Source organism: Natator depressus, chromosome 6 (genome assembly GCF_965152275.1).
Source record: "Natator depressus isolate rNatDep1 chromosome 6, rNatDep2.hap1, whole genome shotgun sequence".
Taxonomy (NCBI): Eukaryota; Metazoa; Chordata; order Testudines; family Cheloniidae; genus Natator; species Natator depressus.
The window spans coordinates 8,725,470-8,737,773 of NC_134239.1; the positions used below are offsets into that span (position 1 = coordinate 8,725,470).

General features: G+C 51.3%; 1 protein-coding gene across 1 annotated transcript in view; it reads right to left on the reverse strand.

The window, feature by feature from the left end:
• The window catches only part of LOC141988522 (uncharacterized), a 329,702-nt gene extending 318,100 nt beyond the window's left edge, over positions 1-11,602 (reverse strand). The window contains exons 1-3 of the mRNA XM_074954315.1: positions 11,327-11,602; positions 11,044-11,158; positions 9,575-10,571 (exon numbers count right to left, since the gene is read on the reverse strand). Coding sequence (XP_074810416.1) covers positions 9,575-10,571; positions 11,044-11,122 — 1,076 coding nt within the window. The 5' untranslated portion in view covers positions 11,123-11,158; positions 11,327-11,602. The remainder of the gene's footprint in view (positions 1-9,574; positions 10,572-11,043; positions 11,159-11,326) is intronic.
• Positions 11,603-12,304: the final 702 nt, after the last annotated feature.

Below are 12,304 nucleotides of genomic sequence, written 5' to 3' on the forward strand. Positions count from 1 at the left end.
GTGGAAGGGGAGTCCTCAAGGGCAGGGAGGCCACTCGGTAAAGGAAGTGGGAGCGAGGACTCAGATCCTTTCGCTAGCCCACTTCACCGGGGTAGTGCAGAAGCCAGGAAAGTTCCCCACAATAGTGGGACTATTCCCCCGCTTACATTAGTGTGAAGCAGCCGTGGCTGTGCCAGCTGGGGGCCAGCTCCCCGACTCCCATCCACAGGCACCACATGACCTCCCCTCTCCGCCCACGCAGGCTCTGATGTCTCTCTGCAGCTTAGAGAGGAACAGTCCTCTGAGCACCCCCTGGCAGTGCCCAGACCTGGTCCCCTGGACACTAACAGCATTACCAGGTCCAGGGGTCCTGGAAGAGGGGGAACTAGAGGGCCTTGGCCCCATCACTTTTTACTAGCCATAAAGGCAAGTGGTGGGGGGGCAGAGAGGAGCGAGCGGGGGCGGGGTCTTTGTGAGAAGAGGTGGCACAGGAGCGGGGCCTCAGGGAAAGAGGCAGTCCAGAGGCGGGGTCTGAGGGGGAATGGGTGGTGCGAGGGCAGGGGCTTGGGGAGGAGGGTATCTTCGGGGGAAGGAGTGGCACAAGGGCGGGGGCTTGGGGGAAAGAGCGGTGCAGGGGCAGGGCTTCAGGGGAACAGGCTGCGTGGGGAGTGGGCTAACGGTTCAAGCAACGGTGCCCCCCCAAACTTTTAGGGAGCTTCCATCACCCCTGACAAAGCCTGCTGTTCCCACAGCAACAGTACACCCCAGCGCACCGTTACACCCTGTGCACAGCTCCACACGACACACAGCACCTAGAGTCATTTCTAGACGAAGCCGCTCTTAGTGTAACAAAGGGCAGAGAGTCACAGGCAGCAAACAGGACTGCAGGACACAATGGGTGACAGGTGCCCTAAAATCCTAACCTGGTCCAGAGTTTCAGCGCACTAACAAGATCCCCTCTTGGCTAACAAGGTACTTCTGCCCCCAAAGCCTTCCGCCAGCATGGCTGAGATGCTCCTTCCATGAGATCAATGCTGGCAACTTGTCTTCCAGATGAAGGATGCCAGGGTGTCTTTCTGCACCCCCAGATATACCCCTCCGACCTTTGCTGTCCACCTGAAAACACAGTCTTCCCCCACACATACTTTATCTCTTCCTGTTAATTTTCCGTCTGAAGTCCCCACAAGCTCTTAATTAACTTTTGACTCAGTGTGCAAATAGACGTCTGTGGTAAGACACAAACCACGCAATGGGCAGCTAGGACCAGATCAATAAGTAGGACCCGATCAATTTCACAGCTCTGAAAAATGTGTCCCAGACTGTGAAATAAGACCTTTTCAGTGAAATCTGATCTCCCCCGTGCTTGTGGGAGTGCCCCAGCTGGGAGCTCCTAAGCTGTGAGTCCCAGCTGGGCTGGGAAGGGACAGGACTTCCTCTTCACCTGCATGGCTGCTTGGGCAGGGAGGGAGATCACACCCATCTCAGGGTACCTTTTGGGTTGGGACTGCCATGGTCACAGCACTGTGAAATGTCAGATGTAAACATCTGAAAACATGAAACTGACCTATTTTAAAACCCTTGGACCATGAAATTGATGAAAACGGACCATGAATTTCGTAGGGCCCTAGCAATAAGTGTCTTCCACCTCCCGGCTGGAGAAGTGTGTCTCAAGGGATGCTGCCTCCGAGAGACCTGCCTTTAAATGACAAGACCTAGAGAACATAATACCATGTCCCCAAGGAGGGACTATACTCCACCACCCCACTCCTGGCCCACATCCCACTGGTGCGGGAGCCTATGTTGGATACATCTGATCTGATCTCTCCTAACTCTGCTGCACCACAGGGCAAAGGAGGGGGTCTGTGCAACTGCGCCCAGCAGGGTTCTTCCCCCCCCCTGCCCTCCCCTCCCCAGACAGCTCCCAGGCAGCACAGGGAAGTCCCTGCAGTTGATTTTCCCTGGTGGTTGCAGCATGACTATTGGTCCTTTATTGTTTCAATCTTGGGGCAGGGCACCCTCTGCTGGGAGATTAGAGGAATGTAAACGATCAAGGAGGTTGTGGGCTTCTGTTTCTGCCGGTTCCCATCTTGTAGGCAATACTGGGACAGTATTTCAGAAGAGAAGGTTCACGGGGGACCCTCAGCAGCCATCCTGGCCAGACAGAGCTCTCCTGATACAAGAGGAGGTGGAGGGTTGAGCTAGACAGCTCCAGAACTTGTCCCCTTTTGCAGGGTAAAAAATGGACAAGTGGTTTCATATTGTGCTGTGAGGCATCCAGGCCGCTGCCTCCTGACACCCCTCACCCCCACCCCGCAGGGTCTGCAGCCCATATGCCCCCAAAGGATCTCCAGGAATATTTCCCCATGTTGCCCCCAGCAGAGAACGGGGCCAGGGGCTAAAATCAGGGAGTGTTCTCTGTACAGAGCCTTCCGAAAATCATTCAACATCAGGCTTTTGTTAAAAGCAAAGGAAAAGATTCCCAAAAATGGCCAGAGAAGGGGGAAGAGAGGGTGGCTCAGAGGTAATGCCACATGTCCTGAACATCTGAAGGGTCTGGGGGAGAGGAAGAGATATTATTACAAGTTCAGAACATCTGGAGAGGGCTGAGGAATGATGTCACCTGCAGAACATCTGGAGCGGCTGGGAAGCGTTGCATGGGCTGAACATCTGAAGGGTTCTGCTCATCACACATAGCATCTGGACTCTTATCAGACCATGTGGGATGGCTCTGGGGTGGAACCTATATCAATTCATCACTGTATAAACAGGAAAACCTCAAGTAGGAGTAGAGAGGTTATTTTACCCCTATATTTGGCACTGCTGCGACCTCTGCTGGAATCCTGTGTCTAATTCTGGTCGCCAAAATTCAAGAAGGATGTTGATCAATTGCAGAGCGGACAGAAAAAAGCCACAAGAACGATTGAAATGATACTCAAGGAGCTCAATCTATTCAAATCTATTTAACAAAGAGAAGGTTGAGGGGTGACTTGATCTGCTATAATGGGCTCCTCAATCTAGCAGACAAAGGTTTAACATGATCCAATGGCTGGAAGCTGAATCTAGACAAATTCAGACTGGAAATAAGACATACATTTTTAACAAGGAGATGTGAGTCATTACCCAGTAGACCAACTTAACAAGGGTCATACTGGATTCTTTATCACTGACCGTTTTAAAATCAGAATTGGACGCTTTTCTAAAAGCTCTGCTCTAGGAATTATTTCAAGGAAGTTCTCAGGCCTGTGTTACACAGGAGGTCAGGCTGGATGATCACAATGATCTCTTCTGGCCTTGGAATCGAGGGATCTATGAACAAAACCACGGCTCTGCAGTACAGCTCCAGCACCCTTCTAGCTGGGGTGCTTCTCCACCTTGTTTCATTCCCAGGTCTGGTTCCAGCTGGAGATATCAGTGGGCTCAACCCTCCATCCTTCCCCAGAGTTCAGCCCTCTCTGCCCCTCTGGCTTCAGCTGTCCTGAGCCTTCTGCTGCTGCTCTCAGCCTTCAGCCCTCTCTGGCCACGGATCTCCGGCCTGGGGGAGTTTGTAGGTGACTCCCCTTAAGGCCCTCTGCTTTCACCAGCCTGATTTGGCTCCCATGCTCACCAGGGAACTCTCACCTCTCCCTCCTTCCAGACTTCCCCTCCCTGAGGCTCCCAGCCCAGCCCAGCCCAGCCCAGCCCAGCCCAGCCCTGCTCTGCTCTGCTCCTGACTTCTGCATTCATGACTCTACCTCCCTCTCTGGATTGTTGCTTGCTTTTGGGCTCTCATTTTTATAGCTCCTAGCCCAGCCCCACCCTTCTCATTACACCAAAGGACGGTGCAGCTGGACTGGAACAGGATTTAAAGGTCCAGCTACCTTGCTACACAGCCCATTTACAATGGACTATTGGGGTCTGAGGGTTCCATGGCACTTGGCTGGAATGCTGGGATCTGAAGATTCCATGTCAGTTGAGATCTGCAGGTACCATGGCAACTGGGCAGAATGTTGGGGTCTGTGGATTTCGTGTTAGTTGGGTTGAATGTTGGGGCCTGGAGGTTCTGTGGCAGTCGGGGGAGGGGGATATTGGGATCTGGAGGTTCTGTGGCAGTCGGGGGAGGGGGATATTGGGATCTGGAGGTTCTGTGGCAGTCGGGTGGGGGGTGCTGGGGTCTGGAGGTTCTGTGGCAGTCGGGGGAGGGGGATATTGGGATCTGGAGGTTCTGTGGCAGTGGGGGGAGAGGGATATTGGGATCTGGAGGTTCTGTGGCAGTCGGGGGGGGACTGTTGGGATCTGGAGGTTCTGTGGCAGTTGGGTGGGGGGTGCTGGGGTCTGGAGGTTCTGTGGCAGTCGGGGGGGGAGTGTTGGGATCTGGAGGTTCTGTGGCAGTTGGGTGGGGGGTGCTGGGGTCTGGAGGTTCTGTGGCAGTCGGGGGAGGGGGATATTGGGATCTGGAGGTTCTGTGGCAGTTGGGTGGGGGGTGCTGGGGTCTGGAGGTTCTGTGGCAGTGGGGTGGGGGATATTGCTATCTGGAGGTTCTGTGGCAGTTGGGTGGGGGTACTGGGATCTAGAGGTTCTGTGGCAGTTGGGGGTGGGGGGTGCTGGGGTCTGGAGGTTCTGTGGCAGTTGGGTGGAATGTTGGGCTCTGGAGGTTCCATGGCAGTTGGGCATGTCGTGGTTTGGTGTCTCTGGGGCAGTTGGGTGGGAGGCTGGGGCCTGAGGTGGACAGCGGGTCACAGGCGTGAGGTAAATACCTCAGTCACAAACCCGGGGGGGAGCTGAGGAGGCAGAAATGTCTCAGGGATTCGTGGCCCCTGCCGTCACTGAGCCCACCATTTTGTGAGGACTGTGGTCAAGCACACACCTGTGTGTTCCTATCTGGGCTGAGACCCAACTCCTTTCACACTAGGCCTAATGAACGCAGCAAACGAGATTCACACACTAAGGGCCTGGCCTGTATCCCATTCCCTGCCCCCCTGAGCCAGCCAGTTCCCTGCCCTGGGGCCCTGGGGCTGGATCAGAGCCAGTGCCCCCTAGAGGGGAAGGTCCCATATCCCATTCCCCCCAACCCCCTCACCCTCTGAGCCACCCACTCCCCTGCTCGGAGCCCTTAGAGGGGAAAGGCTGCACGTCCCATTCCTGGACCTGAGAACAGAGGGGATAGTTCCTGTCTATATAATCCTGGGAGACCCCTTCTGGGCTCATCTCTGGGCCCCTCAATCCTGGAGAGATACAGACAGATTGCAGGGAGCCTAGGGCAGAGCAACAGACATGATCAGAGGCTGCAGGGACCAGTTTACAAGGGGAGATGAAAGGATCCAGCTTAGCAGGGGCTGAGTGGGGGATATAAAAAAGAGGGTAGTGCTGGGATCCAAGGGTTTGAATCCCAGTCTGGGGCGCTTTGCCGCTCTTGCTTCAAGAACAATGGAAATTCTCAGCTCCCTGGTCATGAAGTTTCACATGACACTGGATCATAACTAGATTTCTCTCCTTAAATCTGTGATCCCTGGTTCTTTATTGCCCGTTGGTAAAATTACACCCCATCAGAACAATTCCCTGAAAGGATGGGGTGGACTCGCTGGCTTCTCTCAAAGATACCGTGGTCAAGATTTTCAAAGGGGATTAATGATTTGGGAAAGAAACCAAGGCACTAGTAAAACCTCATCTGGAATACTGTGTCCAATTCTGGTCACATGGTCCAGAAAGATTAATTCAAACTGGAACAGGTTTAGAGAAGGCAGCTAGGATGATCAGAGGTGTAGTAGGAAGAGAGCCTGAGATATAAGCCCTTGTATGAGAGCTGCAGCCATTGTCACGGGCATACGTGTCTTACTATCCTCACAGCCTGCCAGGTGCTATTACCCTGCTTTGTCAACAATAAACCTGGCCTGGTGCCTTCGTACCTTAATGGATCTTGTGGTCATTGGGCAGTTCGCTCGAGGTCTGCTGTGCCGGCTGTCTGCGCAGAGCTGGGGCAGTACACAGGCAGAACACACACACATGCAGCCCAACATCTAACAAGAGGAATGGAGTACCTAGTTTACGAGAGGACACGGAAAGAGCTTCACTTAGTTAGCCGAAAACTAGGCTTTTCAGAATTAGTTTGGGGTTTTTTAAAATAATTTTGCTGGATAATATCAATAATTAATCATGATTTAAAAAAATAAGCGCCGTTTTAATCGCAGTTAAGCAACGGAATACCAATTGAAATTTATTAAAACTGTGGGATGTTTTTCTACATTTTCATATATATTGATTTCAATTACAACACAGAATACAAAGTGACACTGCTCACTTTATATTATTTATTACAAATATTTGCACTTTAAAAATGATAAACAAAAGAAATAGTATTTTTCAATTCACCTCATACAAGTACTGTCGTACAATCTCTTTCTCGTGAAAGCTTACAAAGGTAGTTTTTTTATTACATAACTCCACTCAAAAACAAAACAATGTAAACTTTAAAGCCTACAGGTCCACTCAGTCCTAATTCTTGTTCAGCCAATCGCTAAGAGAAACAAGTTTGTTTACATTTACAGGAGATAATGCTGCCCGCTTCTTATTTACAATGTCACCTGAAAGTGAGAACAGACATTTGCATGGCACATTTGTAGCCAGCATTACAAGGTATTTATGTGCCAGATATGCTAAACATCCATACGCCCCTTCGTGCTTTCGCCGCCATTTCGGAGGACATGCTTCCATGCTGAGGACGCTTGTTAAAAAAATAATGCATTAATTAAATTTGTGACTGAACTCCTTGGGGGAGAATTGTATGTCTCCTGCTCTGTGTTTTACCCGCATTCTGCCATATATTTCATGTTATAGCACTCTTGGATGATGACCCAGCGCTTTAAGAACACTTTCACTGCAGATTTGACAAAACACAAAGAAGGTACCAATGTGAGATTTCTAAAGAAAACTACAGCACTCGACCCAAGATTTAGGAATCTGAAGTGTCTTCCAAAAATCTGGTTGGGACGGGGCGTAGCGCATTCTTTCAGAAGTCTTAAAAGAGCAACACTCCCATAAGGAAACTACAGAACCCGAACCAACAAAAAAGAAAATCAATCTTCTGCTGGTGGCATCTGCCTCAGATGATGAAAATGAACATGCAGTACTCTGCACTGCTTTGGATCATTACCAAGCAGAACCCGTCATCAGCATGGACGCATTTCCTCTGGAATGGTGACTGAAGCATGAAGAGACATACGAATCTTTACTGCATCTGGCACGTAAATATCTTGCAACACCGGCTACAACAGTGCCTGTTCTCACTGTCAGGTGACACTGTAAACAAGAAGCAGGCAGCATAATCTCCTGCAAATGTAAACGAACGTGTTTGTATGAGCGATTGGCTGAACAAGAAGTAGGACTGAGTGGATTTGTAGGCTCTAAAGTTTTACATTGTTTTGTTTTTGCAGGGTTTTTTGTACATAATTCTACATTTTTAAGCTCAAATTTCATGATAAGAGATTGCACTACAGTACTTGTATTAAGCGAATTGAAAAATACTATTTCTTTTAGTTTTATAGTGCAAATATTTGTAATACAAAATAAATATAAAGTGAGCACTGTACACTTTTTATTCTGTGTTGTAACTGAAATCAATATATTTGAAAATGTGGAAAACATCCACAAATATTTATATAAATAGTATTCTATGATTGTTTAACAGCACGATAAATTTTTTTAATCGGGTAATTAATCACAATTAATTTATTTAATCGCTTGACAGCCCTATTTTTTAAGCATTATTTGAGATTATCTATTTAAATTTTCACAGTTGTACGGAAAATATTGGGGGGTGTCAGACAATTATTTAATGACAAAAGCCACTGAGATTCAAAAAGTTAAAACTTTATACACCATTCAAACACAAATTGTCAACATCACATCACAATATACAAAGTATATATCCTTAAATCAACAGATCATTCCTGGTTTTACTGTTCATTCGTCAGTCCATTTGTAACAAGGCCAATTCAATAATCTAAATCACTGGATTTTGACTCTAAGAAGTTCTCAAGCAGCATTTTTCTTACTTTGCCTATTTGTAAATTTCAATTAATATTGATAGAAATATTCTGTTGATGGTTTGTGTGTGTGGTGAAATTGACATTTACCAATAAACATCTAATCCTTCCAAGCCTACCTAAAATGCAGGCTGGGAGGGAATCTGACTGCTCTCTCTAAATATACCATGCGGAAAACACCAGGGAGGGAGAAGAGCTATTGAAGCTAAAGGAAAATGCTGGCACAAGAACAGATGGGGACACACGGGCCAGGAATCAACATAGGCTGGAAATGAGAAGGTTCCTGACCATCAGAGGAGGGAGGTTGTGGAACAGCCTCCCACTAGGAGCAAACACCCTAACTGGTTTGAAGATGGATCTGGGTAAGTCTCTGAGTAGGATTCCAAGATGGCCTGCGACAGCACAGAGTTGACTCAGTGACCCAGGAAGGCCCTTCCAGTTCTAAGTTTCTTGGAAACATATTAAAGGGGCTGGTTTTCAGAGGGCAGGCGCTCAGCACCTTTTGAAAACCAGCCCCCTATAAAAGGGGTCTCAAGGTGATCAACCAAAAAGAGAAGTTCCAAAAAAAAAAAATTATATATTTTTTTTAAATGACTAGTCGCTTTTGAAAAATCTTGGCCTCATTCAGGTGGAACCATGGGCCTCTTGGCTGGATGCAGGAAACACCGGGTGAGGTTTTTCTGGTCTGTCTTATACTGGAGGTCAGACTAGAATGATCTAATGGCCTCTTCTGGCCTTGAAATCTATGGTTCTACACAGGGCAACTCAAGAGCCATAGATTCATTTGGGGCATCAAATTTCTGGCCTCACCGTGGAAAAAGTTGTCCATTACAGAGTCCTAGATCCCAAGGCCAGAAGGGACCATTGTGATCATCTACTCTGACCTCCTGTGTCTCATAGGCCAGAGAACATCCCTGAATTAATCCCTGTTTGAACTAGATCAGATCAGATCTTTTAGAAAAACATCCAATCATGATTTTAAATGTGCTGGTGATAGAGAATCCACCATGACACTTGGCAAATTGTTCCAATGGCTAATTACCCTCAGTGTTAAAAAAATTGTGCCTTGTTTCTAGTCGGAATTTGTCTAGCTTCAACTTCCAGCCATTGGATCAAGTCAAACCTTTTGCTGCTCGACTGAAGAGTGATTTGTTCCCCATGGAGATACTTCTCAACTGTAACCAAGTCACCCCTTAACCTGCTCCTTGTTAAGTTAAATAGACTCAAGGAGCTCAGTCTATCGTTATAAGGCAGGTTTTCCAATCCTTTCATCATTCTAGTGATCCCTCATAATCCTTCTTCTCTAACCCCTCTCCAATTTATTAACATCCCTCTTGAACTGTGGGCACCAGAATCAGTACCACTATTCCAGCAGCAGTCGCACCAGGGCCAAGACAGAGCCCCTTTGCAGATCCTGCTACGCAGAATCTTACTGCACCTCCTGGGGAGACTTCTCTGCCACGTGGGTCCTGGCATGTTTGCTGAGCTTTGAGCTGTCGATGAAACTCCTCCCGCACTGGGTGCATTTATAGGGTCTCTCTCCTGTGTGGGTGCGCAGGTGTTTGACCAGGGTGGACTTCAGATTGAAGCACTTCCCACACTCGGGGCATTTGTAGGGCCGCTCCCCACGATGGATCCTCTGGTGCTGGATGAGGTTGGCACTCAGGTTGAAGCTCTTCCCGCACTCCATGCACTCGTAGGGCCGCTCCCCGGTGTGGATGCGCAGGTGCTTCCCTAGCGACGAGTTGAGGCCAAAGCTCTTCCCGCACTCGGGACACTTGTAGGGGCGCTCGCCCCGGTGGATCCGCCTGTGCTGGATGAGGGTGGAGCTCTGGGTGAAGCACTTCCCGCACTCGGTGCATTTGTAAGGCTTCTCCCCCGTGTGGGTGCGCTGGTGCTTCACCAGGTTGGAGCTCTGGCTGAAGCCTTTCCCGCAGTCCGAGCATTTGTAGGGCCGCTCGCCCGTGTGGGTGCGCTGGTGCTGGGCCAGATTGGAGCTGCTGCTGAAGTCCTTCCCACAATCGGAGCAGGTGTACAGCTTCCCCGACAGGTGGGATCGCAGGTGCTGAGGGAGGGAGCTGAGGCTGAAACTCTTCCCGCACTCAGGGCAGATGTAGGGCTGCGAGCCCATGTGGGTGCGGACGTGCTTGGCCAGCGTGTGGCTGCGGTTGAAGCTCTTCCCGCATTCAACGCATGGGTAGGGCCTCTCCCCAGTGTGGATGCGCTGGTGCTGGGCGAGGTGGGAGCTCTGACTAAAGCTCTTCCCACAGTTGGGGCAGTTGTAGGGTCGCTCCCCCGTGTGGATCCGTTGATGTTGGACAAGGTGGGAGCTCTGGCTGAAGGATTTCCCACAGACAAGGCATTTATAGGGTCTCTCTCCCATGTAGGTGGTTTCCAGAATAATGATGTTTTCAGGGATCCCATAAGCTTCACACTCATCAGGTCTCTCCTCTAGGGGGTCTCCCTGATGCCATCCTGGCCTGCCAGCATCTCTCTGCTCGGGGCTCTGGTGCATCCCGTGTGGGTTCGCTCCCACACACCCTTCCTGCTGCGGATTCTCCTCCGCTCCTGCACCTGCTGGGAAATAGAGAGAATCCAGACGAGGCTCTTCCCCAGCAGAACCGGCCCCTCCTCAAAGCCCTCAGAGAAAGGGTGGGGAAGGGGAGGGCTCCTACCAGAGGTGGGAGCTGGGAGTGAGATGTGGAGGACAGGGACCTGCGGGAGAGGATACCGAGCAAGATGAGACAGAACCCGGAGGGCTCCAGGCGGCTTTGCTGGGATCCCTTCACTCCCCTGAATTGCCAAACTAACCTATGTAATTTGATGACAGTTTTACTACTTCCAAGGTCCCCCAGCTTTGTGGATCACTGACGCCAGCCCTACGGGTTTGGGGTGCGGTTCTCTGGCCTGGGTTTGGCAGGACATCAGAGTAGCCGACCAGAATGGCCCCTTCTGGCGTTCCCCATCTATGGCTCTAGCATGGCACCCCAGGGTCCTGGCTGCTAATTCATGGAGGGTCCCCAAGCCAGCCTCACTCCTTTTTCACCTGTGCAAGTGACAGCCAGGGTCTCCCTTTCCTCGGCGCCCTGGAGATCCCGAACACACGGCTCGTCCTCACGCTTCATCCCGGAGATCCTGGGGTCAGGGACCAGGAATCCTGCCTGCAGGGGAGGAAACAGGGGGATTCCTGCTTTGATAAATTACCATTAAGCCCTTCAAAGAGACACCCCAAAACTCCCACCCCGGGGCTGCCCCGGAGCTGGCGGGGCTGGGGGGGCCACTGCAGGGCTCCGCTTCACACACACACACACACACACACACACACACACCCGGGCTGCCCCGGAGCTGGGGCGGGGTCCCTCCGGTCCCAACTGCGGGTCGGGCTCGGATCCCCTCGTCGCTGCAGCCACTTCTCCGGGCAGCGATTTCCTGCCACTGTTGCAGCCTCTCTCCCTGCCCCGAGAGCTTCCCGCGGCTGCGCCTCCCTGTGCCCCCCGGTGCCCCGCTCCCGATCGCCTGCGGACCCCGGGACACACACGGAGCCGGGCTCGGGAGTCGGTGGCGCGGGGACAGGAAGGTCCCTGCGCTATTTGCAGGCCCGCTTATGGCCCCGCCTGGGAAGGGGAGGGCTTAAGAAATTGGTGGTTTTAACCCCTAAGGCTCCTTCAGTGCCTGGGCCAGCATCGTCCCTCTGGCTTCCCCGCGCCTCCGCAGCGTGCGCCAGGCAAACCCCGGGCTGGGGGGGGGGGGTCTTCACGTGCACACACACGGGCTGCCTGCACACAGTCCACACGCTGCAGCCCTGGGCTCCAGCCACAGGTTGCACAACACAGCACGCACACACACAGAGCACGCACAGACACACACACACACACACTGGCTGCATGCACACAGTCCACACGCTGCAGCCCTGGGCTCCAGCCACAGGTTGCACAACACAGCACGCACACACACAGAGCACGCACAGACACACACACACACACTGGCTGCATGCACACAGTCCACACGCTACAGCCGCAGGCTCCAGACGCACGTTGCACAACACAGTGCACAGGTGCGCGCGCACACACACACACACACACACACTGGCTGCACCTCTGGGATTAGTTTGGGGAAGTTCTCGGGCCTCTGTTGCAAGGGCGCTCAGACTAGATGATCACAATGGTCCCCTCTGGCCTTGGAATCTGTCAATTTCTCTCTGTCACACACACACACACACACACTGGCTGCCTGCACACAGTCCACATACTACAGCCGTAGGTTCCAGACACAAGTTGCACAACACAGCGCACACACATACACCCATT